The sequence below is a fragment of the Mercenaria mercenaria genome, chromosome 4, assembly GCF_021730395.1.
Source record: "Mercenaria mercenaria strain notata chromosome 4, MADL_Memer_1, whole genome shotgun sequence".
In the NCBI taxonomy this organism is placed as follows: Eukaryota; Metazoa; Mollusca; class Bivalvia; order Venerida; family Veneridae; genus Mercenaria; species Mercenaria mercenaria.
In genome coordinates, this window is record NC_069364.1 from 6769124 (window position 1) to 6784011 (window position 14888).

The 14888-nt window shown below is 33.2% G+C and overlaps 1 protein-coding gene and 1 long non-coding RNA gene across 2 annotated transcripts; both read right to left on the bottom strand.

Annotated features, from left to right (window-relative positions):
- Window positions 1–8299: 8299 nt before the first annotated feature.
- LOC123552644 (complement C1q-like protein 4) lies at window positions 8300–9623 on the bottom strand. The gene has a single exon (XM_053542374.1). The coding sequence runs from the start codon at window positions 9402–9404 to the stop codon at window positions 8784–8786; it is 621 nt and encodes a 206-aa protein (XP_053398349.1). The 5' UTR covers window positions 9405–9623; the 3' UTR covers window positions 8300–8783.
- Window positions 9624–13592: 3969 nt separating this feature from the next.
- LOC128556171 (uncharacterized) lies at window positions 13593–14882 on the bottom strand. The gene is made up of 2 exons (XR_008370471.1): window positions 14492–14882; window positions 13593–14196 (listed from the first exon to the last, which is right to left on the bottom strand). It is a non-coding gene; the product is annotated as an uncharacterized LOC128556171 (long non-coding RNA).
- Between the last annotated feature and the right edge of the window lie 6 nt (window positions 14883–14888).

The following is a 14888-nucleotide window of genomic DNA, read 5'->3' on the forward strand; positions in this document are numbered from 1 at the left end:
TTTTTCAACTGTGTGAGGCCTATATGGTATTTGGCAGTTCACGAGAAGCTGAATGCCGATAGTGGTATCAAAAGAAAAGTAGGAGTCATTTCGATGCAAGAAAAATAATTTCAGTCAAACACACAAACTGCAAATTCAGCTAAAAAATGAGACCCCAAATTATACTAGTGGTGTATGAATTAAGTTTCCATGAAAAATTTTGTCATGTTGTTATTTCATTATGAAAATGCTACCTACATGTCAGTCATAGATCTGTCATGTGATTTTAGCAAAACAATTGCAAAGAAAATAAGGAAAATAGCTCTACAGAGCAAAAAAACTGAGGACTATTTGTGTCTGCCATTATGCGACTTCCATTTTTTTTCGCGCCATTTTTCTATTAAGTGTCTGTATGTCTATAAGAAAAACTTTTTTCTCTGACACTGTGCCATTTTCATTTGAAATGTATAAGAAACCTAAATGCATGAAAAAAATACAAGGTTTTAGCTTGATATCAACAGTTTCTAAGGTTTTATGGCATTTTCAGTACCACAAGACAAAGCATCAGATTTTGTCAAAAATAGCTGTCGCGACATAATTTTGAAGCAGTTACCCTAAATGCAGCCTTGTGTTGCCCTGTTTTGACTTTTTCTACTCTGATATGCATACAAATTACACATTTAAACTGTTAAATATGTTCACTTTTACCTCTGATGGCTAGAAATTAGCAATCAGTAGGCTATGAATATGCAGTTTTTGAAAAAAAATACACTCAAAACAGTGAAAGTGTGATATTTTGGGGTTTTGTCCTCATTTTCAACAAAATTGCAATAAATTTGTCATTTTCTATCAAATTCTAATCAAAGTAGCCCATTTCCACCATCATCTGGCCAGATTTCAATTTTTACCAATGTCATCTTATAGGTTATAACACACTAAATAGTTTTTGTTCTTTATTCTATATAAAATTGACCTATTTCCAATGGCCGCAGCACACACCAGGGCCCATTTTAAATGTCTGTAACCTACATTTTCTTGAAGAATATTGATAGTGCTAAAAAAAATCAAAAGAAAAGTAGGAGTCATGTCTGATGCAAGAAAAATAATTTCAGTCAAACACACAAACTGCAAAATCACCTAAAAAATGAGACCCCAACTTATACTAGTGGTGTATGATCTAAGTTTCTATGAAAAATTATGTCATGTTGTTATTTCATTATGAAAATGCTACCTACATGTCAGTCATAGATCTGTCATGTGATTTTAGCAAACTAAATGCAAAGAAAATAAGGAAAATAGCTCTACAGAGCAAAAAAAAACTGAGGACTATTTGTGTCTGCCATTATGCGACTACCATTTATTTTTTCGCGCCATTTTTCTATTTAGTATCTGTATGCCTTAAGCGATAAAACAGTGGAATAAGACAAAATTACCTGGCACAAATGCAAATAATAGGCAGTACGAGGGGCGTTCAATATGTAATGTTACTCCGTATGTAGTTCCGTAACCGCTTGTTATTTTTAGATGCGGTTTCCGGCATTTTATAGAGCAATTTATTGGGAACACAATGCTATATAAATTATAAAAATCGGTAGTTTCAAAGTAAAAATATAATCATTTGAGTGAGGTGTACTCGGGTATACTGGACAATTTTATGTCCAAAATATTGAGACTGTACTATGCAATTCCTTGATTCTACTATTCAACAGCTAGAACTATAGTTCAATTTTCAGTTTAAACAGATGAAACAAATTATGATCTTCACAAAAACATTTGAAAACTAAAATAAAAAAAGTTTATAACAGTATTAAATTGGGTGTGTATATTTTACTCAAAAATGATAAATTGAATACAATAAGCCTCTGCAATTTTGTCAGGCGCGATATTCATCATTTAAAAATGCTTGTATCTTAAGTTGATACTAGTATCTTAATTCTCGATTGCGAAACTAGTTCTTACAATTTTGATTAATCGCTCTCAACACCCATTCCAGATGGAGTCAACTTCGAGTTTAGATTTTTTAGTTTTGTTGTAAAATTAAAAATGCTATAAATAGTTTAAAACAAACGCAAACTCATTACAAATTGCTGAACCTCATAGAAAAATGATAGAATTTTGTGATTTTACAAGTTTTTCCATTTTTCTGAGACTCTGGATGCCCAGGACAAACCTAAATTATAGTTATGGTCCAGTATACCTGAGTACACCTCACTCAAATGATTATATTTTTACTTTGCATCTGCCGATTTTTATAATTTATGCAGCATTGTGTTCCCAATAAATTGCTCTATAATGTGCCGAAAGCCGCATCTAAAAATAACCAGCGGTTACGGAACTACATACGGAGTAACATTACATATTGAACGCCCCTCGTATTTCATGCAGGCATACAAAACTAGGACTGGAACAATGGATTTCACGAGTTATACATGAAAACAGTTGCAGCATGAAATAAATTCATGGAAACACGAGACATGACCCGGTACCAGCAAAAGATTACTAGGGAAAACATCTAAAATCTGAAGAAAATACAGAAAGATAAATGGCAAGCACTATGTGTTTCATGTGTAGGCTGGCCTGAAAAATAAACCAGGTCATTCTTGCACATTTAATGTATGGTGACTTGTTTCATGCTTCACAAAACCACGGAGGTCTTGGGATTTTCAAACAAGGTGAAATAACACTCAGGTAAATATTTCTTAATCATGAATACTGTAGTCCAAATATGTGAGGCATATTAATATATCTCTGTTATGTGCCCTGGTGTCGTTATACGTGATTAGAAATAGAATTATGAAATTCCGCTCTGTCTGCCACTTTGAGAAAAATACATGATTTGCCCCATATAGGCTAAATACCTATAACAGAAGTTGTTCTTTGTTATCTATATAATTCAACAACTTCAGAACAATTTTCATACTGTTTCTAGATTTTCACTCCCTCGTAGACCTATTTTCCGCAAGATATCCATACATTTGCTACAAGAAAACGAAATGAAAAAGGAGTGTTGAGAAGTATGCAGTGAAATGCAATACAACTGAAGTCAGGTACCCTCATATTGGCGCATTTCAAAGAGCGGTCCGCAGAATTAAAACCCTACTTTCGTTTCCAACTAAACAACTCGAAAACATGCGAATATAGACATGAAAAGTATCTTATTTTCTGTAAAATTAATTCCACGAGTGAAATAATGCCCATTTGGCCCCACGGTTTTCGCGCAAATGGACTTTTTTCGACTACACCCCGGAAGCACATTTTGACCGAATTACTTCTACATAACTTGAAATAGCTGGCAATATATTATCGAGTATCCGCATGATTACACCGTCTCCTGAACTTAGTATAATAAGAAAAAAAAGACGAGTGCTAGCTGATTGTCATCTTTATAACCACTGTCATTTTAGTACAAAGTCAACAGTTAATAATTTGCAGTCTTAGATGCGAATTGGCCTGGATAAAGGTAAGTCTCAAAACTGAAGGCCTTGTTTTCCATCAACACAATACTCGATTCCAATTGTTTGCTATAGTGTTCTAGAATGAGCATTTTAAAAGCTTCTGTCAATCATTCATCTGCTGTTGTTGTAAACAGTAATTATTGTACTATGAGCAATACAGAAAATTTTCAGTTTCTATTTACACACCCAGATATGATTAGAATATTAGCAAAAACCTGTTGTAACATCATTAAAGTTAGAAGTCATACATTGTTCTCTAAAAATGCAAATATTTAATACAATCCATAAATAAATTTATGTAAATAACATGGATATATTTTTAGAAAAGAAGTAGTATTTTTAACATGATCGTATAGTTGTTTTTAAATAACTAGAAATGTTGTAGCCCTAGTTATACAGTTAGGTTGCACAGTCTCATGTAGCTTAAGAAAGTTACCATGTATTCTTAAGATCTGTTATGTCTTAATTATGCACGGTAATATATGTAAAAACATGGAAGAGACTGTAATAAAGAATTTTATGTTTAAACGAGAGGCTGGTATTAATCAGTTTATAACTGATCCGATCTGTTATAATAATTGATTTCTTAAACCATTTTTTTACCAGTTACACATTAGTGTTGTTTTGGCTTTTCAGTTTTTTAAGGTAATTGTGTCTTTTTATGGTAGTTTTTAGGCATTAAAAGGCCCAGATTAATGCCAGCTTCTCTGGTTTTTACATACATTTTTTTAAATATATATCTTAATATATAGTAATAATAAGTTAATAGTGTGTAGTATATATAGTAGCTATTTCAGTCTCCTATAATTTTCTAATAGAATGGTTTTGCATATGATTTTATGTTCCTATAAATTGTAAGTGTGAATTGTATTTTAAAATGAGAGGTAAATAGAGTATATACTCATATATGAGCATTTAATCATGTACTTGCTCGGTCACTTACTTAACATACGTACATTCATGTAATCACACAGTCTCTTACTTAACACCCATACATGTATTATATACTCACTTGGTCACTTACACAACATCCGTATACTCACTCAGTCACTTACTCAACATAGGTACTTTCACGCACTTACTTGGTCAGTTACTCAACATTCGTACACTCATGTACTCACTCGGTTAGTTACTCAACATTCGTACATTCATGCACTCACTCAACATCTGTACATGTATTATGCACTTACGAGGTCGCTTACTCAACACTGTACATTCATGCATTCTTTTGGTCACTTACTCAGCAGCCGTACATTCATGTACTCACTTGACCAGTTATTCAGCATTCATACATTCATGTACTCACTCAACATCTGTACATTCACTATGTACTTATCTGGCCACTATAACTCAACATCCGTACACTCATGCACTCACTTGGTCACTTCTAAACATCCATACATGCACGTAGCCACTCGGTCAGTTACTCAGCATTTATGTACACACGCAACACCTGTGCCTGTATCCATGTACTCACTCGCTCAGTTACTCAACATTCGTGCATTCATGTACTCACTCAACACCCGTACATATATTATGTACTTACTCGGTCACTTACTCAACATCTGTACACTCCTGTTCCCATTCGGTCACTTACTCAATTTTCGTACATTCATGTACTTAATCGGTCATTTACTCAACTTCGTGCATTCATGTACTCACTCAACATCTGTACATGTATTCATGCACTCATCTGGTCAGTTAATTCATGTACTCACTCAACATCAGTACATGTATTATGTACTCACTCAGTCAGTTGCACCACATTCATACATTCATGTACTCTCTTAACTTATTCATTTGATTTGCAACTCTCAGCTTCTAGCTAGTTTCACCTTGGACAGAGATTTTATTCATACTAGTTTTATAAAAGCACATTTAAATATGTATATTGTCTCTTGTAGTTCTAGTTAGAACGGTCATTTACAATACAATTGTTTTATGCTGTATGTAAATTTAAATGTTTGTAAATGAATGAGACGTAAATAAACTATAAAACTTCATCTGACGTCGGTCAAATGCGAAACTGCTAATTCTAGCTCTACGTGAACATGCCAAAAATTAGAGGCCTTATATTCAGAAGAGTACTAAAAAAAGTAATTAGTTAACTGGTAGATTTTTATGCTGGTTATGTGGGGAACCTTTGTCAACCAGGTCGAATACGGTAATATTTCACTATTAGATATGTATGGATCACAGTCTTATTTATGGCAGATATTGTTAATGGCTTTTAAGAAAACAAAAACATGTTTACTATATAAGGTCTCTGTGCTTAGGCGTTTCTGAATCTAACCCAGTAAACACCTGACGTCGTACCGACGTTGGTTAGACGTTGGATTTTGGTTGCGACGTCGGCGACCTGAATCCAACGTCTAACCAACGTCATAACCACGACGTCTAATAGACGTCAGACTTAGGCGTCTAGGAGACGTTGGAATTAGGTTGGTTAGAAAGTCTGTTTAAATGTTTTCATTTATGAAATTAACTGGTGTAATTTTGCTAGTATAGTTTAAAGATAGTTATGCCTGAACATGCGCTTATAAATAATAGGTCATTCGCACATCAAACATTATCATTAATTATGTTACAAAATCGCATGAGATTGTCTATTTTCGGAAACGGATTTCTTTTTTACCAATTTAAAACTGTTTAGGAAAAAATTGCATTCTATACGTGTACATGTATAAATTATTCTAAATTCACCTAAGGATCTTCTTCTACACATGTTGTTTATTAGTCATGCCTTTACGAGATAAGCCTGCATCGGTTTACACAAGTCTTCCGGTAATTTGATATTTTGTGGGATAAGATAGAGCAAGTTTATAAATACTTTACACAAAGGGATCCGCAACGTGAGTTGCAGATTTTTGAAAATTGTACTTAGTTTAATAGTTATTCTTTTTAGTGTGATGCATTATGTTTATTACTTTAAAAATCAATTGCGTTTAACATAAGACTTCATTACATTTTATGAGGTTATAGAGATTTCTTTTAGAATTTAAAATAAAACATGTTTGTTTTGCACGTAGCAATTATGTTTTTTAGTAATAGCTCTAGCATACTTGTATAAGTTTTCAAATTTTATGAAACGATGAAACTGTCAAATTTTATACATTTCAGACGGGAATTTTAACGGAGTTGAAGAATCATGCAGACATGACTAAACTTGAAAGTTTCAATTACTGTATTACCTTTTTTGAATTTATGACATTAGACTTATGTCGCTATCATGTGAAATAAAGATGATAAAATACATGTGTTGATTACTTGTTTGATTGCAAATTCTGTTGAAACTTTGGTCAGATTTTGGTTGGAAAGTGGTTAGAGTTTGGTTGGAAAATGGTCGGATTGCGACGTCTAGCCAACGTCGGGATCCGACGTCTAAACGGTTTGCAAATCCAACCAAAATCCAACGTTAATCTGACGTCGGGGTCCGACGTCTATACGACGTCTAACCGACGTCAAATGCCTACTGGGAAGGACCAGCTTAAGAACATCCCAAAAACAGGCATCTTCTAACAGTCATAAAAATATATACATTATACGTATCAAATAGAATCATTTTTAATATACAAGATTAACAAGACATTATCCGTGCTATGTATCAGAATCGGCGAAAACTAGTTTATCTGAAATAAAGTTTCTGTACTTAAAGTTGGTTAATTAGATTTTGTACAGGGACTGTACTGGATGTGTCTGAAACTTTAACAACAGATCCGTTACATTTATTTGTGTTCGCAGAGTACTTTAAATACGTTATTGCTTCATTGGATGTATTTTTAAGATTTGTTCTCCTATCCTGGATAGAATTGTTATAGCACGTATAAGTTTTGTAGACGTACAATTGCCTATAGAATGATATGAATAAACTATTGTATCATATTTGTAAAAGATTTGCTCTGGCAATTATATATCTAGCCGAAATTAATTAGAAATGCAAGTTTGTAATATTATCATTATGACCTTCCTTGTGCAACCAATATAGACAGGAAATGAATAAATTCGGAAGCTACATGCCTTTTAAGACATGTCTTTTAGTTTAGATTATTGAAATATCTCAATATCTATCAAATGCAAATGTGAATCATATGAAAAATACTCCAATGTTTTAGTACTTTAAAGGGGTTTCATTACAAATTTTATAACAGAAATAACAAAACATATATTTCCAATAGGGATCTGTGATTGGTCCATTTGTTCCTTAAATAAATATCTAAGAGAAAGAATGTCATAAAATGTTGTAAAAATGTGATTGACCACCTTTAAATTTCACTAACAAGTTATTTAGTGATTATTGGCCAATTTTAGGACTTAAATAAAAGTTTTTTAGAATATAACGCTCGTCAAAATAAATAGAAGGTACAGAAGGTACTATTATCACACCAAATACAGTTTACATAATATGCATACGTTAGTGAGTAAACCCTATTAAACTGTTAAACTAAATGCATGAAGTTCATTTGTTTTCGTGACACATCCTTACACTGAACACAACTCTTAAATTTACTATTTAAAGTAGAAAATAAACGTCTAGGGAATCCATGAGTACTTTTGTTTTAATAGTAGTTACATTATATTTCATATTTATTTGTTTTGTAGATTATACTAAGTTGAAAACAAAATCAAACTTTTGCAGCGTGTTTAATGCTTACATATATACAATTAAATATCATTCCTACCTTACAACTGTTAATTTGGATTTCTCATCGAATCGTCTCTACATCTAAACTATTAAGCAAAGTAAATGAGATAAAGATAAAATTACATTATCTGCTTTGCTGGCTCGATAAGATATCGATGTTAGCTTTAGATACAGAAACGATAATGAAACCAGAAGAAAAGGGCTTGTGTAATATCAGACAAACTATGTAAGTCCGACTATCATTTATTTAATCATACCAAGCAAATAGAATTATTATGTTTGTGATTTTGTTAAATGATTTTGCACTTACTTCCTAAAACTGCGTCAAGTGTAAGCATATACATTGAAACAAATATTGGCTCTAACTGATCAATTAGCAGTACGTATGATATTATATTTAAAATAGAATCATCATGTTAATTTCGGAAACATTAGTGACTTATAAACCTATCTAAAATATATCAAAAAGAAAATTTCATCATCGAAGCAACAGAACAGAGATAAGTGTAAATAAGTGTCCATTTAGATTAGTTTACTTATATATTAATGTCTGAAAAACATATTGCAAACCATAATATAATTCGTACTAGTGGTATCAATAATGGCTGATTTACTTCCAAAGTTAAAAATGTCTTGACTTGACAATTATCATTTCTGCCTACAACAACTACTTAAGGGTTTCTTTAACAAATTCGTTGAACAGCATCTCAGTCCTCGAGAACTAAAAAAGCTTTGAAAGAGTTCCATCCATGATCCTGATTTACACTTGTAGATGAGCCGGCTTCCCTTACAATCCAGATATTGTCACCTTTCTTTAGATGTATGTTTAATGTTTCCGAACCACAAGAGTGGTAGGATCGATCTCCAGAAAACACTCGACCAATTACTGCACCATCTTTAACAATATTTAAATCCATCCATTGACTTGACTGGCCCAGACATAACTGAACATGTATGAGATAAATGCCTGGCACGGGAGCAGTAAAATGACCATTTTTCAAATTGTAGCCTCCTCCAATGTTGGATATCTCCAGGTCATATTTTACTCTCTCTGTTCCACTCAAGGGTGTAGTTTTTGATAGTCGCACATGTACCGATACTTTTGATGGATTCTTCCTTTGTTTCTCAAGATTCTCAATTCTTTCTCGTAATTTAACATTTTCTGTTTCGAGTAAAATCAATTTCTCTAAAATACTATACTCGTACACAAATCTTGAACAGTCTCCTTCATTCCTCGGTTCCCAATTTTTTCCATTTGCAGAATAAAAACGCCCTTTTGAAAACGTTGATGTTACAATTACCAGAGCAAATATGGCGAAGATTCCCATGTTGTTTCTTTTCGAAATGTGTTCCACCTGTCCTAATCAACGGGACTAGGATGATCAAAGATGTAACAACTGTACGACATTAAAATGTAAACATATTAGTTGATTACATTATGATAAAATATACCACAAATAGTTATTTTGATAAGTTCATTCAGCAGTAAACATTTTACGTTAAATGTGACAGCAATCTGACTAAAATTCCCGATCTTCCTAAATCTGAAGACAGCATATTCAAATTCATCTTCTGTATCAACGGATTTCCAATATTGCTATTTTTATTTCCACCAATCTATTTTTATTTGAACCTATCAGACAACTCGTTTCAACTAGCGTTTGGCTGAAAGGAGTTAGATTTTGGCTAAAATAATTTTTCTCTATAATAAAGGTTTCGTCATATTATATTTCTAAAATTATCTTTAAAAGTGTGAAATCAAGAGAAAGTCACGCCCGAGTCAGGAATCGAATTAAGGCCGCTGCGGCAATAAATATTTTCTTTCGTACTTGACCAATACAACACAGAAGAATACGAAATTGTCGATGGTTGAATATAAAGCTTTATAATTAAGGCAGTTTACCTCCGATATCCCTTACAAACGCTTTTCAATTATGAATGGAAAACAAATAGGAAAAACAACTAATTCTCGTGCATTTATATAAGCTTACTTGTTAGAATTATAAACCCCACATCGAAAACTGGCATCTCAGGTTAAACATAGATTTCTTAACTTCTACTTTCACTTTCAAAATCTTGAAAGCAAGGCTCTGATTGGTGAAGGAGAGTCTCAATAGCCTGTCCTCAGATCTAATGTGCGTAACATTATTTGGAGATGATTTTAATCAGATTGAATGCGACAGTTACAATGAACAAAGAATGTAGACCTATTACAATAAAACCATAAGAGTATCTTCTGGGTGCAGAGACCGCAACCAAGCCAATAAAAGCAAACTCAAATATTTGCTAGATAAATGCTCATTATTCGGCATGTAATGAATCAACAGTAAATTTAACAAATATATTATGTGATCAGGTATGTGAAACAATGCGCTTTCTGATTATAATTGTAATGCATATAGACAAGAAATTTGTATCACAATGGGGACTAGCTGCACCACATTAATTGCTGATTTATTTTCACACTGTCATGAGCTAGATTTTTATAGTAAGTTTGTCCAACGAGGATTGACGTTATTGAAGCAATGAATAACAACTTTAGGTAGACCTCCCTTGATGATATTTTAAATACGAACAACCTTTCATTTTCAGAATTGTGTAATACACTATTCCGAAAGAATAACAGCTAAAATTAGAAATAGAAGCATTATATTGTAACTTTAATACATCTAATCTACCAGTTGTAAATTGTAATTTAGAAATAACAATACATGATAAACAGACGATTGTCACTTCCCTACCTTGACGTGAATGCCCCTTGAGCAACATCATTCGGTATCGATATCACAACTTATTCGTTCCGCTCGGAGTTAGATAAATTTATTTATACCGACCCGTCTCGACGGTACGGTATTACGATAGGATTTTTGTTTAAAAACAACGAAAAAGACCGAAGCCCTCGAATCCCATTGAGACTATTTTTATCTTGCTTTCCGTGCAAGCATTTGCATTGCATTGAAAAGCTTAGAATCACTGTCGAAAGAAATTTCATTTTTGCGGCTTTCGATTCCTCCTTTGTTGACTACTTCTTAATTTCACAGTCTGTTAACTTCACTTTTTTATTTTCTGATTAATGTATTATGAACATTGTACAATTTTTTACCAACATAAAGAAAATTTAAAGTAACTGAAAACGTTCAATGTGTTTCCGAAAATCCTCTTCATCAGTGAACTATAAATGCAGAATGTAATTTGAACGAAATATTTTCCATATTTAGATTTGACGTGATCTGACCAAAGAAAAAAGTATAGACTGATTTGAGCATTTTGAACCTCGTACAAGTTTTGAAAACAGGCGTCCATGTGAAAATATGTGTAATGACAGTTTCAAGAAGACCTTTTTCGAAAATTAAGATTTTAATCAAACTTTTCACAGTTGTAAATTAACATACATACGGTCAAATAAAATGCCTAGGTCCATTTGCATATTTCCAATCGATCTGCAAATTCCAAGCGGATTTGTAGACATTATTAATGTAGAACTCTCATGCCATAACTCACAGCAAAATACTTGGAAAAGTTTGATGTCATTTTGCTCATGTGTATCATTGGTTGCCAACACATATATCATGGTTTAAGTACAAATTCTACAATCTTGGCGTAAAATAGATCACTGTCTAATTTATAAACTCCATGAGGTCTTTGACGTGGAAAATAAAAAAAAAATCACTATCATAGTAATGATCAAAACAGTCAATAAACGTGAAACAAAATCAGGAAAAAAAGGCTGACGGCACTGATCGTAATTTGATCTTTCGGCATTCAAATAGCTTTAACTAACTGTGATTAGAACATAATATTCATGAATCTAAAAATAAAAACGAAAACCGTCATGCTGATGTGTGTCCTGAATGGATAACTTGAATTGTTTGCACTACTTGTACATTTTGTTTCAGATGTTCCAGACGTTGACATTGTTGGTGCTGATGAAGAAGATGATCTAACCGCTGAAAGTGACACAGAAGGAGCAGGAGTAGTAATTCCTGAAGAATTTACGAATTTGATTCTGGCCTCTGTATCTGCGAATACTGAATACAAGATATGTTTTGAAAACATCGGAATCCAAGGAATCTGAAAATAAGTATCAGTACTATAGTCATATAATAACGTGAATCCTGCAACCAGCTCAGTCCGGCGAAATCAAGGTACTGCCACGTATCAAACCATTTGTTGCGAGTTATATTCCCTAATTTTTCATATTAAATGTTATTTACTTTTCACATCTTCCTTCTCGCCAAATAATGTCTTTATTCAACATATTTACAATACCTATTTCCTGTTTATTTTTTATCTGTATGCATTTAAATATTACTTTATCTACAACTGACTGCGTAGTAAACGTTTTACATCGTTCTGGTCGTCCCTGATTTACCTTCAATTGTATACCATACCTCTTAGCTGTTGTGCTTTTCATATAAAATGTAGAAATGAATATTTTTTCCAAGTTACTGTAGTACTTGAAAAATGTGTCACTGTATAATTTTTCGCATACAGGGAGACTTTCATATATACCAAAATACTTCAGCATTTTGAATGTGTTCGTTCTTAACAAACACTTCAAACATTTTTTTAACAAATACGTTGGCTTATGACGACTTAATGGAGATATTGACAAATAATGTCCAAGGTAGTTCTGCACGTTTGATAAACCGGAAGTGACGGCGTAACGTCATTTATCCGGAAAACGTAGAATAATGCTTGGTAGAGTAGCCATTATACATCCATTTTTAGCTCACCTGAGCAATGCTCAGGTGAGTTTTTGTAATCGCTCAATGCCCGGCGTCCGTCGTCTGTCTGTCGTCTGTCAACATTTAGCTTGTGTATGCGATAGAAGCTGTATTTTTCAACTGATCTTCATGAAGTTTGGTCAGAAAGATTACCTTGATAAGATCTAGGTCGAGTTTGAAAATGGGTCATCTGGGATCAAATAATAGGTCACTAGATCAAATCAAAGAAAAACCTTGTGTATGCGATAAAGGCTGTATTTTTCAATTGATCTTCATGAATTTTGGTCAGAATGATAACCCCGATAAGATCTAGGTCGAGTTTGAAAAAGGGTTATCTGGGATCAAAAACTAGGTCACTAGGTCAAATCAAAGAAAAACCTTGTGTATAAGATAGAGGCTGTATTTTTCAATCTGGGGTAAAAAACTAGGTCACTAGGTCATATCTAAGAAAATACTTGTTTAAACTTAAGAGACCACATTTTTGGTCCAATCTTAATGAAAATTGGCCAAAATATTTGTTTCCATGAAATCACTAGGTCAAACATGTTACAATACACTGTTATGGTGTGTTTCTCAGGTGAGCGATCTAGGGCCATCTTGGCCCTCTTGTTTAATACATCCTGTGTATTAAGCGTTGAAAACAGTCGGTACTTCTGTCTTTTTCAAGGTTAATTTTGACAAAGTATGGAATTTTGATTTAATTCATACAAATTATAACAAAAATAAACAATAGTGGAAGGACTCCACCTGACATTTGGCGATTTAGGAAAAATCAAGTAGACATACCTATACATTTTATTTATTTATTCATATGATTGAAAATAGGTGAATCTATAACTTTAATTAAAATCTGCATTTTTAGACTTTTTTTCTTCACGCGAACATGTCATTAAAAGTGCAATCTTCCCATAGAAGCCCATTGTGAAAATTAACTGGAGAACCAATATTTTTAAATCGGAGTAACAAAAAATCAAGCACACGACCCTATTTTGTGCATTTTGTACAAAATAAATAAGGTTGGATTTCCCGGAAGCAAAGAATACTCCAAACACAACCAGAGAGCCATGCATCGCAAGTAGAAAGATGTCATTAACATGTTGAAATGTGTTTAAAGAACTCACAATACCTGTCTGTCCTACAATGTTTGAACAATGGATTCCTATTTACTTTCGAATAACATTCTTTCATTTTTAAAATAATTTGCTAATATCAATAGCTGGTCCCGATCTTTCCCTTTTAGAACGTTTACACTTGGATTAAAGAAATCTGGAAGATGACTTTTTCGAAGTGCCGTTTCCATGTCTCTCAATGTGTCAATGAGACATATGTCACGGTTACTTTCGTGCCAATATTCTTTGTTAGGGCGCTTCTCACTGGACCAGAAAACTTGAATCTGAAATACACCACTTATTTAGGAAGGTGCACACATTATTTGTTGAATGATAATGAATACTTTAAACTAACTGTTTTTGAGAAAAGCATTTAAGCAATTAATTACTGATAGTGTAAATTAATTATATATTTGTCATAGTATTACTTTTGCTGATATGCTCCCGCAGTTCGTTAACGTAAATTAGTTACGTAGATATAAAAGGAATATTTCATCAATAGATCCGTGGCGCACTTTGCAAAGTTACTCATTCAATTGAAAATACTTTCTAAAAGTTTGCTAATAAATACGCTGATACCTTTAATATATGAGACGAAATCCCAGGCAGTCCATTCTGCGATTTTGATTTGCAATTCTGGACGTACTTCTTTATCACCTTGTATATCTTTTTTCTGCACCCATTTCCTTCGTCGATACTTGACAGAATCGTCCGTTCAGCTTTGAGTAGGAAATAGCCCAGAATAAATTTTGCTTTGGCACCAAATGCGTACCAGTTTGGATGACTTTATCAATGAGTGCTTTACCAAATGCACTTTTTGTTGCTGGTCGAGGCCATCCATGTTCTGTTACTGGTACATCAGATTCAAGAGAGGGTGAAACGTCAACATTTATATCATGCTTTACACCTCTTTGTTTCGGATGAATTGTCATCGTTAAAGCTGGTCCATGTGCTTTAGGACTTAAATCAACATCTG